General features: G+C 45.7%; 1 protein-coding gene across 4 annotated transcripts in view; it reads left to right on the plus strand.

The window, feature by feature from the left end:
* The first annotated feature begins 7,013 nt into the window (after nt 1-7,013).
* Nucleotides 7,014-17,869, plus strand: part of LOC142587318 (RNA pseudouridylate synthase domain-containing protein 1-like) — a 115,707-nt gene continuing 104,851 nt past the window's right edge. The window contains exons 1-2 of one of the 4 annotated variants that reach the window (XM_075698216.1): nt 7,014-7,530; nt 9,402-9,485. In XM_075698216.1, the coding sequence (XP_075554331.1) occupies nt 7,201-7,530; nt 9,402-9,485 (414 nt within the window). In that variant the 5' untranslated portion in view covers nt 7,014-7,200. Of the gene's footprint in view, nt 7,531-7,555; nt 8,047-9,401; nt 9,486-17,869 lie in introns of those variants that run through there. The other 3 variants (XM_075698215.1, XM_075698218.1, XM_075698217.1) reach the window with 3 other exon arrangements.

Consider the following 17,869-nt stretch of genomic DNA (forward strand, 5'->3'; position numbering starts at 1 on the left):
TGGCTTCAACTAAATATGAGAGTTGTGTTTTTTTGTCGGTGTATCCCGGATTGATGAAGCATACTCCAGTCTTGATCTTGCAAGCATATTATACAACATAAGTTTAAGGGAAGCAGGAGTCCCAAGAAAACTTGCAGCACAAAAAGCCATGTGTTCAGTTATTAGCATTACTCAAAAAGTTGATATGCATTTGCATTGAAAGATTATTAGTAATATGAATACCTATGTACAAGGTGCTTAATAAGAAGAGTCTTTAATTTTGTAGGTAAATGTGTTAGAAGGACTAGTCATGATGTGAAAATCTCTTCATTTTAATTTTACCACCCCACCTTACCACCATTTTACCTTTACACACACACACACACACACACACACACACACACACACACACACACACACACACACACACACATATATATATATATATATATATATACCATGGCACCCATTTCGTAACTCTAATGCTCCATACGATTGAAAATATGATAGAAAATTGGACAAGTTGTTGAAGCTTCATGGCAGCTACTGCATGACAGATGCCGACAAAAGTAATAGAATGGGACAGGATACAGCACTATCAAATGAAGTTTATTGAAAGAAAACAACCAATATATAACACACATCACGTGACCAACACCCGGCCCCCTAGCATATGCAGATGCATACCAAAACAACCTTCACATCACCGAATGCACATGTTTTGACGGCAACACACATGTCACGGCTGATTAATCAATGTAAAAAAACAATTCCTAAGGCACAATGCAACTCTGTGGTTTTACTTGAGATCTAACACGGCAACCTCGCTATCTTGCAGCGAGATGGATGGCTGGCTAACACACAGTGTGCTTTTCTTTCTAATGTGATAAGCCTCCATTAATTCATTTGAGAGCTTTTCACAGTGTGTGAACAGCAGAATAGTACTTTCAAAAACTGGATGACGCCCAATGCTGCAACAATGCACAGAAAGGTGTGGATGCGCAAAAACCCTTAAAAAAACTATGGTGCTTCCTTAGTCGAATGTTTAAGCACCTTCCAGTCTGACTGATATATATTTTGTAGGCTTCAAGAAAAAGGAATCGAATAAACAACATTTCGTGTGCAAGAGACAAACTGTATGCTATATTTCACTTTGCAGTCCTCCCTGCTCAGACACCCGTTGTGAAGAATGTGCTTGTTTATTGCTTCACATATTCCCTTCAGCTTATCTTTAAATGAAAACCCAATCCTCTCCTGAAACTTAGAAGCCACCTTTTTCTGCCTGTGTGACAATTAATAGAGGGGATAATGGCAACTTTGTTCCGCTCTTACTCCTTAAGCTTCTTCCACCCTGGCCGCACCTTAAGTTCCTTAATTAACGTGCTTCAAGATAAAAAAACCACTGAAACTGAATAACCTGCCTCATTAAGCCTTGTCACCAGATTCCTTACACTTTCAAGGATAAGGTGAGGATAGCTCTTGGTTGGGGCATCTCTAATTGCGTGAGTGGCAATACTGTACTTAATAAGTTTTGAATGGCTAGACCTATAATCAAGAAGGAGCTTAGAAGTTCTCGACTGACATCCCCAGCATACGTGATCCCACATAAAAGTAAGCCTGACATAAGAAGTTGCAGCACTTTTTTTTTTCTGGAACTTCTAAAGTGAAGTTGAAACCTTGCTATTGTTCTCTAAATAGCTTCAGTACTTCGATGACAGCTCTGCGAAAGTTATCATTTGCTCATGAAAAACAAATAATCATCCACGTATCTGAAAATTTTAAGAGCAAGCCCACTCAGGTTTTGATTATTTTCTGGTCAACATAACTTAAAATATTACTGAGCACTGGTGCAACACCGGAACCTATGCAGATTCCAGCATTCTGGACACATTTTACTTTCCCACCAGAGCAAAATTGACCTTAAATAGAAATCAAGAAGCTCCAGAAAGTTTGCAACAAGAATTTTACACCTTTCAGCAAATTCCAGCTAACTTGTTTGCTTGTGTATGCAGTCCTTAACAAACTGCAAGAGATGCACCTGCGGCAAAGAATTGTATAAATCTTCTGCATCTATACTAAAGCCTGCCCATTTTCCCCAGATTATGCTCCTGCAGGAAGTGTACAACAGTCTGAGAGCTGGCAGCAAGGAATTGGTCGTTGATTCCCAGCCTGTCAAGGTGTGTCTGCAGAAATTCTGAAACATGAAGCCATGATTTATATTCCGACACAATGGTTCTGATATGGATTCCCTAAGCTTGTGTGTTTTGCACTGAAGAAGGCGCATAAAAGAAAACCTTTTTCCACCTTAACATCATTTGAGATTGTTGTCGAACCAAACTGATTCAACTTCGTGACAGCTCAACATTTTATGTCAGCTATATTGGTATAAATTTCATTAAAATTTATGTCAGTGGCTGACACACCCTCCTCCGGAAAAGTGCTTTCCAACATGACAACACAATGCCCTTTTTCGTCTCCAAGAAACCTCCAAGTTTCTGCCCCATACGTTAGCTCAGGTAGAAGGCAATGATTCTATGCTTGATTGTACAAAACTATATATATATATATATATATATATATATATATATATATGACTTTGTATTCACCATCCAGGGCCAGGGAACAAGAGAAGCCAGACACCACTGACCAATTTCTGACTAAAAGAATTAATTTTTGACCTTATACATCTTGTTTTTACTGTACATGTCCCTCAACTCCATCCAGGTTCCCAACATTTATATCTAAAAAGCTTGTCTATCACCACATACAGGGTCTGTCCTGAAAGTAATGTCAGTAAATTTATTGTGATGTGACTGTATGTCAGAGCAGTCTAACTGGTTGAAACTAGTAGTGACGGAATCCAGCTAAGCAGCGGTCCGTCAGTCAGTGTGCTCCGAACATCGGAGAGTGTCGGACGGGCCCGTTTGTGAGAGCTGTTTTTTATTCTTGTGCAAGTGAAAATGCAGCGCTCATTAGAACAAAGATTTGCGATCAAGTTTTGTGTGAAACTTGGGCAATACCGCTGCGGAAACTGTTACTATGCTCAAGACTGCTTATAAAGAACATGCCTGGTCAGATCGGCAAGTGTTTCGGTGGCACAAGGCCTCTTGGACGGCCGGGAAGAGGGCGACGACAAGGACTGCGCTGGATCGCCATCCACGACCACTATGACTGACAATGTGACACGAGCGAGGGAACTGTTGAACTCAGACCAACGATTAAGTGTTCGTTTAATGGCCGACACGTTAAACGTTTCGAAAACTCAAGTTCATGAAATTGTTACAAACGATATCGGCATGCGGAAGGCGTGCACAAAAATGGTTCCAAAAGTGCTCACTGACAATGAAAAGTCACGCCGCTTTGAAACATGCCAAGAAAATCTCAACATGTGCAAACGTGAGCGAAAATTTTTGGACAACATCATTACAGAAGACGAGACTTGGGTATTTGAATATGACCTGGAGACCAAAAGGCAATCATCTGAGTGGCACACACACTCATGCCCTCCCCAGAAGAAAGCCAGGATGAGCAAATCAAAGATCAAGATCATGCTCATTGTTTTTTTTTGACATCCACGGACTGGTTCATCATGAGTTTAAAGAACCACTGTGAACTCCAAGTTTTATGTGGATGTCCTTGAAAGACTGAAACGCAGGGTTCAACATATCCGGCCGGACATTGCAGACAACTGGAAGTTGCACCACGATAATGAGCTGGCCCACAGTGCCTTCATCGTCACCGACTACCTGGTTAATGCATTGGGGCCAACGATCCCCCAGCCCCCGTACAGCCCGGGCTTGGCTCCCGCCCAACTTTTTTCTGTTTCCATGCCTCAAAATACCCCTGAAAGGCAATCATTTTGGGACAGCGGACGTGATTAAAGCAGCTAGCACCACAGCATTAAAGGCCATTCCGGAGGAGGACAACGCATTCGAGAGCTGGAAGTCTCGCTGGAGCCGATGTATTGACACAAAAGGAGAGTATTTTGAAGATTTTTAAACTTTTTGTAACAAAAAATTCAATAAATGATTTTTAATCGCCTTACTGACATTACTTTCAGGACAGACCCTGTACATGCACCTTGAAGGTATGTATGTGGAAAGCATTTCAACCTCTGCTTGCTTTTCTGGCATGGAATAAAACGGCCTTTTGTCTCTAAACCACTTACTTTTAAACTATTCCGTTTGGTTCATTTTTCTAACTTCTGCAGAGTTGCATTAACAACTTTCATAGTTAGCCGGCTCCGTTTTCATTCTTGCTTCCTAAAATATGCCCTCCTGTCATGCATAATTTGGAAGGCCTTCTGTTAGCAATGGGTATTGTATTTCAAGACTATCAGTGCAATGTTGCATGAAGAAACCTATTCTTGGAGTGAATTATTGTTCAGCTTGATATCATGATATTGCTGCATGGTTGTTATTTAACTCTGCAAGAGAATGGTCCTGCCATCCTACCAAGAGTGCATTTCATGGGTATTACTCTCTTTCTTTTGACATTAGTTTATGAGGCTCACAGATATGTATCTGTGTCAACAATAACACCTGACATCTAATTTTGTGCAACATGCACTACATTTAATCAGATAAAAGTTGCATGTTTTGTCTCTTGGACCAGTCTGCTCAGTGGTAGGAGGTCGAGACCACAAATGAGAATGGCTGGCCAAGATCTGTGGTATCTGTCCCGTGTTATGCATCTGACAAGATTTCATGGTGGCAAGAAGACATATCAGACCTGATGTGATCTTTCTAATTATTGTGCACAGAGTAATCAGCATGATAATATCCTTAATGCTATAAATAGTACCTCCAGCAAGCAGTCTATATGCTTATGCCTTTTTGTTGCTTATGGCAACAAAATCCAACATCCTTTGAAACATGCTCACTTGCTGTCTGATGCACAAAATGAAGAACACTGCCTTCTCTAAATTTATTAGCAACAAGAAAGCCACTCTGGAAGCAATTATATAAATACACAGCAACACACACTAAAACCTACAAATGGGAGAAAAAACACAAACTAGGCTAACAATAAAAGAAACCTGACACCCAACTCTCAAGTTACTCATGTTACTCAAGTATGCACATTCAACCTGAGTTAGAGAGATAGATGGTCGACTCCCGCACTCCTGTGCATGCATGTGGACATGTTAAGCCTCAGCTACTCTTTCTATATCATAACTATCCCCATGTTTGTGAAATCTGGTGTACAACTGCAAGAACAATGATGGCTTGACAGGTGGTTCACATTTCAATGAGTTCTATAAGGAGGATGCATCAACTGTTCCAGCCAATGTACACATTACCAGATGAAAGCAGTCGCTTATAAACAGCACAACACCATACAGCACAAATTATATATTTGCCACGTGTTATGAAACTTACATCATTAAAGTACATTAGAATTGGTGCTAAGGCTGGTGCACAATATATGCATATACTTTAAACAATCATAAATAATTCAGGAGCTTGGAATATGATTGGCCATTCTCGGAACTGCTTTGATAATACAAAAGTCAAGGCTTTGTTTTTGGCATCACCCACTCCAATTCGTTTTCTTTCTTTTTCCAATTGAAGCATTGGCAAGGTTTGTGCCATGCGCTTCGACAGTGATTTTTCCTTGTTCGCGCACGGCCATGACCATAATACAAGAAAATCGCCCCAGTAACGCAGTGGTCCCTGCCTACTTTTTCATATACTTTACCGCAATACATTACGTATGCTTCACCGCATAACATGACTGTATTGCGGCAAAGCTGATTTTATGGAACTGACATTATGTAACGGACCTTTTGTCCTTCTGCTGTTCGCATGAGCATAAGCTCGAAAAACCACAAAATAAAGACTTGGCTTGCTGCTGGTTGATTTCTAGCTAACATTTCGAGACGTCCACGTTGTTTACAAAAAAATCGGCGAAGTTTCTCGCGCTCGGACGCGCTTCAAAAGGCAGCGTGCACATGACCACCTATAATTAAGGCAGTCATAAGCGGCAACGAAATCCACACAAGGTACATCAACTTCCACAAAGCTACTGGGCAACGCCATCAATAACTGGCACACGGGCCACCGAGGAGCTGGCAAACGCTGCGATGACATCCACACAAACCACGTCGCTTTCCACAAAGCTATTGGGCAACACGATCAGTCACAGGCACAGGTGAAGTCCGCAAAACACTACATGGGCAGAACTACTACGGCCATACTCAATCACTTCACCACAAGCTCTCACATTTAACGACATCAAACAGCTACAATCACTCCTCCACAGCCACGGACACTGGCGAAGACCGCACGGGCAGAACGGAAGCACCGATTCAGGGCTCGATCATGGCTCGATCGTCGCGTTCATCGCTTTAGCGCCACCTATTTAAAAATAATATACGGAGCCAAGCCAAACCATTATTTAGCGACTATTTGGGTGAACCTAACGCTTTCGGGCCCTAAGCGTTCGAACGACCAGGGCACGATAACGCTTACCCCCCCTTTCCACTCCTGCGACCGGGTCGCAGGAACGGCGGCCGGCGCTATATCGAAAGCGGTCGTCTTATTACGGGACGGACGAAGGGACGGTTTTCTCTTTGGGTAAGCATACAATTGCTTAAGCATTGAGAATTAAAATTTACCTACGCCGCCTAAACTCTGCGAATGCGGGCTGGCCCGAACACACTGCGCGCCCTGGCACAGCCACGGACGCAAAACCCAATACATCTAGGGCGCGTACCATGGCGCTTCGGCGAAAAAGTACCTAGAGATGTAGTACGTGCGGGCGGCGCATGGCGGCGCATGGCGGCGCAGCGATCGAGCGCAAGCTTGGGCGTAAATAGAAACACGCAACCGGGTACCATAGAGTTTCTATAGTGAGAAACTCTATGCCGGGTACAGCCAGCCTGCGGGGAAACGCTTCTAACGCAACGCACCCGTTCGAACCACCGAGTACGCGCAACGCTGGCCCGGGGGTTTTTTAGCCACAGTCATAGCTACAGCCATAGCCACAGCCATAGAATTTTAGCCACAGTGCGGTTTGAAGAGATTTTCAATCCAATCCAAATGCGTATCAAATCCACAGTGGTGATAAAAGAACGCTGATATAAGCAAGCGTACCATGAGCGTACTGTGAAAAAGCACGTATTTCAATTTTATAGTTGTGTGTATGCATTCGGTGTTCGTCCGGTGAAGCGAAACGCACCTAATACGTAAGCCTATCTTCTGTGAAGTGAGAGGTGCGATGGTTATTGTCACAGGCGATGCCAGTGGAACGGCTATTTGTTCCGTCGAGCCGACGAATCGTGACGCGAAGGTGAACGGCGACGAGGAGATCCACGTGCTCCACCGCAGTGAGCATTTCCTGGTGGTCGACAAGCCTGCCGACCTGGTGATCAACACGCAGAAGGCGCACGAGCATCCGGTGACCGTCGAGACTCTGCTGCGGCGACAGTGCCCGGAGCTCATCGACCCCTCCGTCGAGCACGGCTTTCGGTTCTGTCACCGGCTCGACTTCGCCACCAGCGGGGTGCTCTGCCTAGCGCTCACACGCGCCGCAGCGCGTGCTGCACAGGTGAGTGCAGCAGAAGGGAAAACGAAGTAAGATTAGTAAGGTGCAGGAAACCGCCTGCTCGCAGCAGTTGGCGGCACTGGAAGTGCAGACTGGTTAGGTCTTTGAATAAAACGTAAAGGTAGCGACTTCCTCTGAACTTTGCCGCTTTCTCTCTCGCCTGCCGCGCCTCCGGAGAGTCGACCCTCCTATTGGGCGGAGCGCCGTGGGCACGTAATAGCGCGCGCTTTCTTGGTCCGTAGCAGACGCCGGCGCCATTCCTGAGTATGAAAATCTCGCTTTGGTTCGTTTGTGGCGGCGGAGTTTTGGCGGAGAGCGTTCCGCTAGCGCTGGCGTCGTTTACGTATTGCGGCGATGCCTAGCCTGTTTTGTGCTTATGGGTGCAACAACCGAGGAGGAAAGGGGAAAAGACTGTTCGTCGTTCCATCCGGAAGAAGCAACGCGGATCGCCGAAAGATTTGGCTGCACAGGATCGGCTGGGCAGACATTGAATATGCGCGGTACCCGCACCCTTGTGAGGTAAGTGGCCGTTCATCAGAATTCGCTCGTATTTTTTCGGAAGATTTGGTGAGAAGCACGAGCGTCTGCAGCCTTTCTTCGCACTAAATAACGTTCTACATGGCTGTAGTTGGAGACGTTCACTCTGCTACGAAAGCCGTGCTTCGTGTTGTCTGAGCCTCGCCGTTCATGCTTCTGGTTCGGCAGGCTTTATTGTGATGTCCTGCACATTGCTTGGCGCACTCGTTTCGCTGTGTTGAAACCGTTGCTGGGCTCGGACACGAAAGTTGCGCTTCATATGTTAATTCGGCCACGCTGTTCGCGCTGCTTGTTGTGCAGATCTCTCTCTGAAGTGACGCGTATTGCTAGACGTATATTTTTTTTTAGTTGGAGTGTGCTGACGAACTCTAGACTAAAATGACGGTTGTTGTTGTTTGAGCCCCCGCTGTTCGTGCTACTCGCAGTGCACTAGCTTTTATGTAGCGCGCATTGCTGCGCTTAAATTGTATTTGCGGGGGTCTTACCAAAGTCGGTAGTTACTGTGCCTAGGCACTGTAACGGCAGCTATATCTTCAGTATGTCATATCTGCGCGCATATTAAATCAGAATGTAGACATCCGCTAAACACACCCGAGGATGTATTGGGTTAAAAAATGTCGTGCAAATCTAAGCTGGTTGAAACATTGTTAACGTAGCAAGGTCGGGTAAAAGAAACCTCTAATGAAGAGGCGCGCAACGACCCAGACCATTTTCAACGTTTGACGGTGATAAAGTTATAGCCACGCACACGGCGGGCTGACATGTCAACAGTTCCTATTTTCAAAATTATTTGTAAAATGTCATGGCGTATATTCTTCCCCCCCCCCCTTCCAGCCTTGTATCATTTCTGAAAAAGTTGTGCCACACAAAATCTTAGCTTATTTGTCTGAGGATCACTTCACCGAAGACCAATTGAAAGCCAAATCCTTCGGAATTACGGCATCAAGAAATTAAAAAAGTAATGCCTGATGCATTACCAGGCCTTTTTGTAGCACGAGCAAATGCACCTTTGTCTGATTATGGCAGTAGTACACCACCATCGGTTCTTATAGAGCCGAGACCCCACGCCTTTGTTTAAAAAAAGTAAGAGGTAAATATCCACATTCAAAGCATATGCTCTTCCAATTTCTCTTGGCGGCGTTGAGTTCAAATGAAGCTAATCAAAAGGCGCTGTTCGAGAAAGAACACGTCAGCTCGCCTGAGCACCACTGTTGACACAGCAGTCGAAGTGATCGCAGTGGAAGGAGCTTCGATATAACAGTGCAACGTGGATACCGGCAGCTATTGGAGTAACTCATTCATGAACCTGTCATAAACGCAGCAACCAAATCCTGCAGGTGCGCGCCAAAGGGGCGAAAGTTGGGAGCGTCTGCCAGCTGTACCCGGCCGAAGTGCCGCCACCGTCGGTAAGACTGGTAAAGGTATGGTATATGTACAGTCGCAATTAAAAATACGCGGCCCACGGCTCCGGGGCCACACTGCGGCGTTGCTATCTCCATCGGGCTAAAGCCCCTTAAGGGGGGATGCGGTGCTAAAATACCCATTTCGGTGAAAAAAACGTGTTTTTTTATTCTGAGTTGTTCTGAATTGCGTGTTTAATAAAGAATCTTCTCACCAAGTTTGGTAGTTATCTGAGCAGTAGAAAGGAAGAAAATGAATTTTTTTCACAAGTTGGTGGCGTGCATTTCTCGTCGAACGCGACTCTGATCGCTGTTTTTCCAGACGCGGCCGCATAGTGGGCAAGAAACGAAACGCAAAGTGAATGCCCATGTTAGGAAGTTTGTTTTTCACGCTTTTTAGAGAAATTGAGAAACTAAAGAAAACGACGAAACGTCTAGGAGGCAAGGGGAAGCGGACAAAGTGTTGTGAAAACACTTACTGCTAACTATGCATCTGGCCTGAAAGACAATGCTCCAGATGTAAAAAAAGGATGCAACGAGGAGTATTTGGGACGCTCTTTCATTCCTACTCAACAGTTAAAGTCCCACGACATGACGCTTGTCCAGTTGGTGGGGACTCTTTGTGTCACTACAATCGGCACAGAGCCCAAGTTGCAGCAGAAAAGCCATGAGTGCCAGATCCCATCGTCCAGCTTTCAGCAGTGCCAAAGAGCTGGTGCCTCCCTACAACAGGCTTAGCAAGCCAGAGCATCTTGCGCGATGTTCCAGGTTGCAGACCCAGAATGCATAAGAGTCCTTCAATGCTCTTGAATGGAAAAGGTGCCCAAAGACAGAATTTGCATCACTGAGAACAGTGAAGACAGCAGCAGCCCTGGCTGTGCTAGAATTCATTGAAGGAGCACGTGGTATCAAGAGAGTTCTCGACAAGCTGGAACTTTAACATGGAGTCCAGACGAATGAGCACGTCCAGGAAGCAACGAAGCAAGCCATTTCACGAGCGCAGGCAAGAGCAATGGATAGCTCTAAAGCTGAAAAAAAAAAAAAGATGACACCTTGAAGCAATTGCCGCAGAGCAGCATCATGTTGAAGAGAGCCGGACATATGCAGCAGGGCACTTTGATTAATTTTTTTCTGATCATAAGGATAAATGCCATGCTCTGAAATCTTTGAACTGATTTTTCTCAGTTTGCACTTTTTCCAAAAGAAGAGCTTCAGGAAAAGTATCATTTCCAAACTGCTTCACCAAATGCTGCTTCCAACATTTTTTCTAGACATAAATTTTGCGAGGAACAAGATAAAGTACTTTTTAGATGCCTAAATATTTTCCAACATATAATATTTAGCTGATGTTTGACATGTAATGACAGTGAAAAAAATAAACTTCATCTTCAGAGTGATGGCATTTTTACAGAAACGACATAAAAAATGTGCAACTGACCTTACCCTGCATTATAAACCATCTAGAAAGTATCTAATCACAAATAATTTGTATATTTTCATTATTTTATAAACGATAGTTTTCCTAAGTTGACACACAAGATTGCTAAATGTCACAGTTATAACTTTTTTTCTCATTGCGCTAGGGTGCTGATACTTGTAAGATATTATAATGACATGATCAACTACCTCTGAAAATTTCATGAAAATTGGTTGAGCGCTTCAATAGTTCACCCTTCAGTCTAGCATCCCCCCTTAAAGGGAAGCTGAAAGACTTTTCGAAAAAAAAATGAGCTCTCTGCGGCATTCTACAGTTTTGAGTCCCCTGAACACGAATATCTGGTTCAAAAAGGGCGGGAACAAACGCAAGCGGCTGTTTCTTCATGAAAACGCGCACCAGCGCCTCAGGGCATCGCGCGAATTCCGCTGTTGCCCATGATCGGTCGGGGCCGCTGTGACGTCAATCGCGGCAGTCGCCGGTCGGCGCCGCCGCACGCCGCCGTTTCAGAGCGTAGCACGCTGTTCTGTTCTGGCTTCATAGCTGAGTTGTAAGCATTATGGAACGTTCTCGCTGTCTCGGACAGCTTGTATTTTCGCCGTACATGTTCGAACTGACAGCCGATACGGAAAACGATGGCGGCAATGGCGGTAACGGCGGCAACGACGATGTTGAGTGTGCCAACAGCGAGAGCTATTTGTGCACCTTCTCGCGCGTTGGAAATCTTAGCTGGTACGTGTGTTTCTTTGTTTTTTACATGTAGCTGCACGTTCCAATGACGAGAGAAAAATGCGCTAAAGTGTCACTGGGAACTTGCTGCTGGAAGAATGCCGAAGCACTAACTTCTCATTAGATTGTAAACACGGGTGCAATTCCGCGATGTCAAGCACCTTGCCGCTGCTTGTCTAAAAGTCCCGTGGTTTTTTGAGTGTTGATACACGATCGCGAACATAAGTGCCGCGTTTCGAACCGCGCACATGCAGTGCTGCGAGGTACAGTCACGGAAGTTGCTTATCATACACATCCAGACATGGCCAGAGGTATTATATGTGCAATATTCATACTATGGTTCGACGACTTTGCGATTGTGGCTCGATCAAGAATCTGTGTGCGTGCTCCATGGTAGTGTTGACATAAAGATATTAGGCAGTTTTAGCACCGCCGTGTGGTAAACACGATAACTGCAACCGTACGTCGAATGTCACTAGGCAAGCCTATACTCCATTTCATACCTCAGGTGCAACGCTGTGGAAGCTACGCACGTAGTCCGGTCACCAAAATTTATTACTGATCGCGTTTCCGTCTATGCTTCGCAGCGTGCCAGCGGCGTTTGCTCGCGCGAGCATGCACCTGAACCTGCCACGACGGGCAGCTTCACGAAAGAACATTTTACGAAAATCGCAAAAGAAAACAAACGTGAGCGGCGGCGGCGGTAGATCTCTCGTAGCGTCGTTCAGTAAAGCGCAGGACGGGAAAAGGCATGCCAGTACATGCCAGCACGCCGGTCCGGCAGCTCGGTCGCCGCGAATGACGTCACTCTCGCCGGTTCTCTCCTCTGGCAACCACCTCACCCGGCGCTCCGGGAAGCGATGGGGGCGTGTCCGCGGGGGTGATTTAGAAAGTGATTTCCGCCCCTTATATTAACAAAACGAAGACGAAAAATTCGGAACCGTAAATTATTAGGTCTGTTCTTCCCAATCCCAGCAATTCATGGAAATTGAAAACCGTTTCAGCTTCCCTTTAAGCTTCGTAAAGTAGTGACTCTCCTCCTCCGCCTTCACTCCTCCTCGTTTCTCTCTTTAATGCACCTTCCTCGACCGTGGCGCCGCCTACACTGTTTGGGCGTAGCAATGGCTCCAACATGCTCTCCTCGCCACTCCGTAGACGCTTCTCGAGCAAAAATGATGCTGATGCACGGGGCGAGGGCCCACGTGATGCTATTAGGCCAATAGCGACGCGGCGTCGGCCTCGGTCAGAGCGCGCGAGGAGGAGGCAGCATTCTTCAAAGCGTGTCACTACTTTACGAAGTTTAAGGGGCTTTACATCGGGCAGCAACAGAGTTGCGCATAGGTCCGGCATTATTATGTTCCAGCTATGCAGTGAAGCCACTCCTCGCGCGCGCAGGAGGCGAATGCCGCGCGGTGTTCCGTTTGCTTTTTAACGCGATAGCGTTAAGGAGCTCGTGTCGCAGAAAAGCCGGTGTCGTCGGCGTCCGCGGCGTTGGCCGTGAGCGATACATCACGGCAGGCACTTCATAAATAAAAAGCAACTTCCAAGATGGGCTGGGTGGGAATCGAACCAGGGTCTCCGGAGTGTGAGACAGAGACGTTACCACTGAGCCACGAGTTCGATGCTTCAAAGCGGTACAAAAGCGCCTCTAGTGAACGTGGTGTTGCCTTAGAAACGAGCTGTTTCTAAGGCTCAGGCGTGCGTCGCTTGCTCAGGCGCACATTTCGTTGTCGCGCCGAACGCTGCGTTGCTCAACGCTCACCGCGTACGATGCGGGGCGCGTGGTCGCTGCGCTGTAGCCCATTGTCTTACACCCCTTGGCGGGTCGACGGGAACGCTGTCGCGTTCCACTCTTGAAGGCGAAGCTTAAGCGTCCTCCAATTTTTTGTCTGCTGATCATGAGCTACGTGCGGCAATTTGAGGGAGTTCTTTATTGTGCATAATAATAAGGCTACAAATGAGGATTACATACATACAGAGGGAGGTCCCATAGTCAACAGACTGTGCAGGGGACCTCCCATTACAAATGAGTAGGATATGTAAATACAAAGCAGCTTGGAAGAGCGTAGGTTAGGTCGTGTTGGTATTCCATAACAGATGTTTTAGCGCACGAAAAGGGACTAGAGACAGTTGCAAGACACGGACACAGCGCTAACTTCCAACAATTGTTTTATTCCACGAAGCAGCTACAGTGAACTCTTCTCACTTGAGTGAACTTCAAGGGACCGAAGGAATTAGTTCACTTAACTGAAAGTTCAGTAAACTGAATATGCACTAGACCAACATAAAACATGGCATACAGGGTCAAAAGTTTGAAGTGAAATTCATGGAGCAAAAGACATGGCATCCATAGTGTTAGAAGCATGTGAAATGGAATTTGTACATATCAATAAGAAACACACCACGTGGGTCGTTTGTGTGCACACGCGGAACCGACGAGACTGGAAAGAAAGAGACGACAACCATGCCACGACTAGCCGGTCGGAAAAAAACACACCATGTGGTTTGTGGTGTGACAGATCGCCGCTTTGCTCTGGCGGCGTTCTAAGCGCCATTACATGCTTGCTCGTTTTGTGCGGGCGATCTCGGAGGCCATGCCTCATTGCCGTTAATTTTCTGTGCCGCCGCTTTGCCCCCGGGGTGCTGTAGCGCCAGCGACGTTACATTGCCACTGGAGCGGCGGTTTGATGAGGGCAGGCATCGGTTGTGCCTGCAGTGCAGTGCAGTGCAAGCCTTGGTCCTCTGAGCGAGTTCGTTAAACTGAAATATTGACTGTTCCGAAATTCGTTTAAGTGAAACATTTTTGCATAGAATCTATAAGAAAACTGCCGGGGATTTTAAAAAAGTCTGCTATTCTGAAATATTCGATAAACCGACGTTGGTACAACTGAGAGTTTACTGTATATGCAAACACACGACACCATATTTAGTTAGTCACTAGCTACTGCTGTATAATATTTAAGAACACAAAGCACTTATTAATGTAATGATAACGATCAATTTGTTATTTTGAGTACAAAAATTTGCGAAGGTTTAGTTTTAATGTGTAAAAATGAAAGAGTATCTTAATATGACACGGTAATGAGTTCCAAAGTAGTGTGGCTGAAAAATTAGTAGTAAATTTACGATAATTAATTCTAGGTTTCGGTAGTAAATAGCTGTTGGTAGAAGCGACACGGCTAGATGTGGAATGTGGATACTGGCTGTTAGTAATTATAGGGAATGGGAGCTTTCCGTTAACAAATTTACAAACAAGTATTCCAAGTGAGTATTTATTTAGTTTCTATAACAATAAAATACTGTTAGATCTGAGCAATGGAGATGCTTCTGATGTGGAGCTGCTACGTGTAATGATGCGAATTGCTTGATTTTGGGTGCGCTGTAGTGGGGATAAATGTGTGGGGTACGTGTTTCCCCATGATGATATGCAATATTTGAAGTAGTGGCTTAGCGCAAATAAAACCACGGACACAAGGAAGACAGACAAGGACAAGCGCTACTCACAACTGTTTAATGGAAGGAAGGATAGTGCATATATATATATCCTCTTGTCACGCATGCGCCTACCAAGCAAAAGAGAAGCCGGTACATGCACATCAAAGGCGGTTGCGCAAGAAGTTAAATTCGGCATCCAGTAATGTGATGGAAGGCTCACTCACACATCTATCTCTATTCTTCTTGATAAAGAAGGCCTCAAGAGCGAGCCTGGAAGACGCGTTGCCGCTCCTGCCAAGAATAGTTGTCGCAGAAAATCGAGCGTCGCAACCACACGCGCTAACATGAGCCACCAAATGTGCGCCCTTATCCTCTTTTTTCTTTAGTTTTTGCGCATGTCCCCTTAAACGGTCATTCACACAACGCTCAGTTTGACCAATGTAGAGCTGCCCACAAGGGTTCAAGGGAATTGCATAAACAACCCCTCTGGAGCACTCAACAAAGGGCTTCTCATGCCTCGTGCGGCAGCCCCGCCTGCTCTTACAGCAGACTCGGGAACACAGCCTCGAAAGCTTGTTGGACGCAGAGAAAACCAGAGGAATACCATGACGGTTAGCAACCTTTTTAAGGTTGTGTGACACCTTGTGTACGTAGGGAATAACCTCTGGTCTTACCTTCGGTCGTTCGACCTCTGCGCTCGCCCTTCGTGCTCCAAGCTTTACTTTTTGCAGAAGAGACTCTACTATAGCAGTGACGACCGTCAAAGGGAAACCAGCTGCCAAAAGCGCTAAGCCAACCAGCTGCCAAAAGCGCTATTTGCGCTAAGCCACTACTTCAAATATGGACGACCAACTAGCCCAACAGTCAACTCTTCTAGAATTCATTTCTCGTACACTGGGCAATTCCTTTTCTGTGTATCCTCTGCAATCCTCTGTCACCGAAGTTCTTATTTCCCACATCGTCGAAGTCACATGCCGGGCCAGATTTTACGCCTGCTGTGTCCGGAAAGGGTTATACCCTCGAGATGTTTGTGTTCTGTTTGGTTTGGTGAAGCCGTCCTGGGGACACCTCAAGAGGCTTTGCAAACTCTTGAAGTCTGAGCTCTGGCGCCAAGTCCAACTTCTGCAAGACTGGCTTCGCATGGTGTGCCACCACGGTAATCCGGAATGGCTACCAAGCAGTAAGCTGCGTGAGTTTAGAAAACTTGCAGCTCAGATCACGGAGACAAGGTGGAGGACCATGCTGAGCCTCCTTCTGAGGTCATCGACCACCATTTGTGCACAGGGAAAACCGGTGGTCATTTTAGACCAAGTATCGCTCCCCGGGGACATTTCTTGGCTACTGGAAAAAGGTCCGAAGTACGCCGTTCCACCCTCTGTCCGGCCCCACGATCTGGTAGGTCTCAACCGAGACGTTTCTTCAAGGTGTAGCCAAGAGGACCATGACCAGTGACTGAAGGAGGGACTTTACTTCATCTCAAGGTGTTCAAGCAGGGCTTCAGACGTTCATGCTAAAAAGAGCTTAGAAGGTGTCGTAAAGTATTTCAAGCAAAATGAACTTATGCTGTTGCAGTCAGATAAGGAAGGAGGGTTTGTTATGTTGCCAAAAGGTCAGTTTGACGAAAAAGCGCAGGCAGCGGTGAATAAGAATTTCGTTCCTATTAGTAAGAGTGCAGTTAGATTCAAGTCGAAATTCATCGAGTTCTGCAAAAGTTTGAACTTGACCACTCTTGCTAAAGTTATCAAGAATAGCAAAGAAAGCTGTTTGACTGTGTTCTTCACCGCGAAGACGCACAAGCCCAATATTCCTTTCAGAACTATCGTTAGCGAGCGCGGGGCGTGGCAGCATTGCGTGAGCCTTTTTCTTTTGAATAAGCTTAAGACGCTACAAGTGGATGACCCTTTCCGTGTTAAAAGTTCTTCGGAGGTCGCGCAATTTGTTAAGTGTAATGGCAGCATTAAGCATGGTTTTTCCGTTGATGTAAAAGATCTATTCTACTCAATTCCTCAGGACAAGCTTCTCGTTTTCTTAAGGGAATGTATTGAATACAACGACGTGGTCGACTTCCAGAACTCAGCGGGCCTTTCAGTGGACAGCTTTTTAACATTGCTCGAGTTTTATTTAAGTGTGACTTTTATTCTTTACAGCGAGTAGCCATATCTGCAACGCCGGGGAGTGTGTATTGGGTCTTGTGTTGCTCCTATTTTGTGCGAAATTTTTTTGTCTTTTGTTGATAGGTCTTTAGACCAGGTTTTTAATGGGGGGCAGGTTTTAAAAGTTTTTAGGTATGTTGATGATTTTTTAGTGCTTTTAAACAATAAGGGTGACTTTACATCCCCTGCTTTTATTTTAGAAGCTTTTAACAACCAAGGCCAAGGGCTTGTTTTTACCCATGAACTTCCTGATGACACAGGCCTGCAGTTCTTAGATTTAAAACTGTCTTTTGAAGTTAGCCACGTCTGCTGGTCCTATCAATCGCGAGCCATGAAGCAATTGCTGCCGTACGATTCCGCACACTCTAAAGTGGTGAAGCGAGCAGTTGGTAGTCTTTGCTTGGAATCGGCTTTGCGGAAATCGTGCGTACACCAAATGCGGTCTAGTTTTACGAACCAAGTTGGACGCCTTTTGGCAGCTGGTTTCCCTTTGACAGTCGTCACTGCTATAGTAGAGTCTCTTCTGCAAAAAGTAAAGCTTGGAGCACGAAGGGCGAGCGCAGAGGTCGAACGACCGAAGGTAAGACCAGAGGTTATTCCCTACGTACACAAGGTGTCACACAACCTTAAAAAGGTTGCTAACCGTCATGGTA

The sequence above is a fragment of the Dermacentor variabilis genome, chromosome 7 (assembly GCF_050947875.1).
Source record: "Dermacentor variabilis isolate Ectoservices chromosome 7, ASM5094787v1, whole genome shotgun sequence".
Lineage (NCBI taxonomy): Eukaryota > Metazoa > Arthropoda > Arachnida > Ixodida > Ixodidae > Dermacentor > Dermacentor variabilis.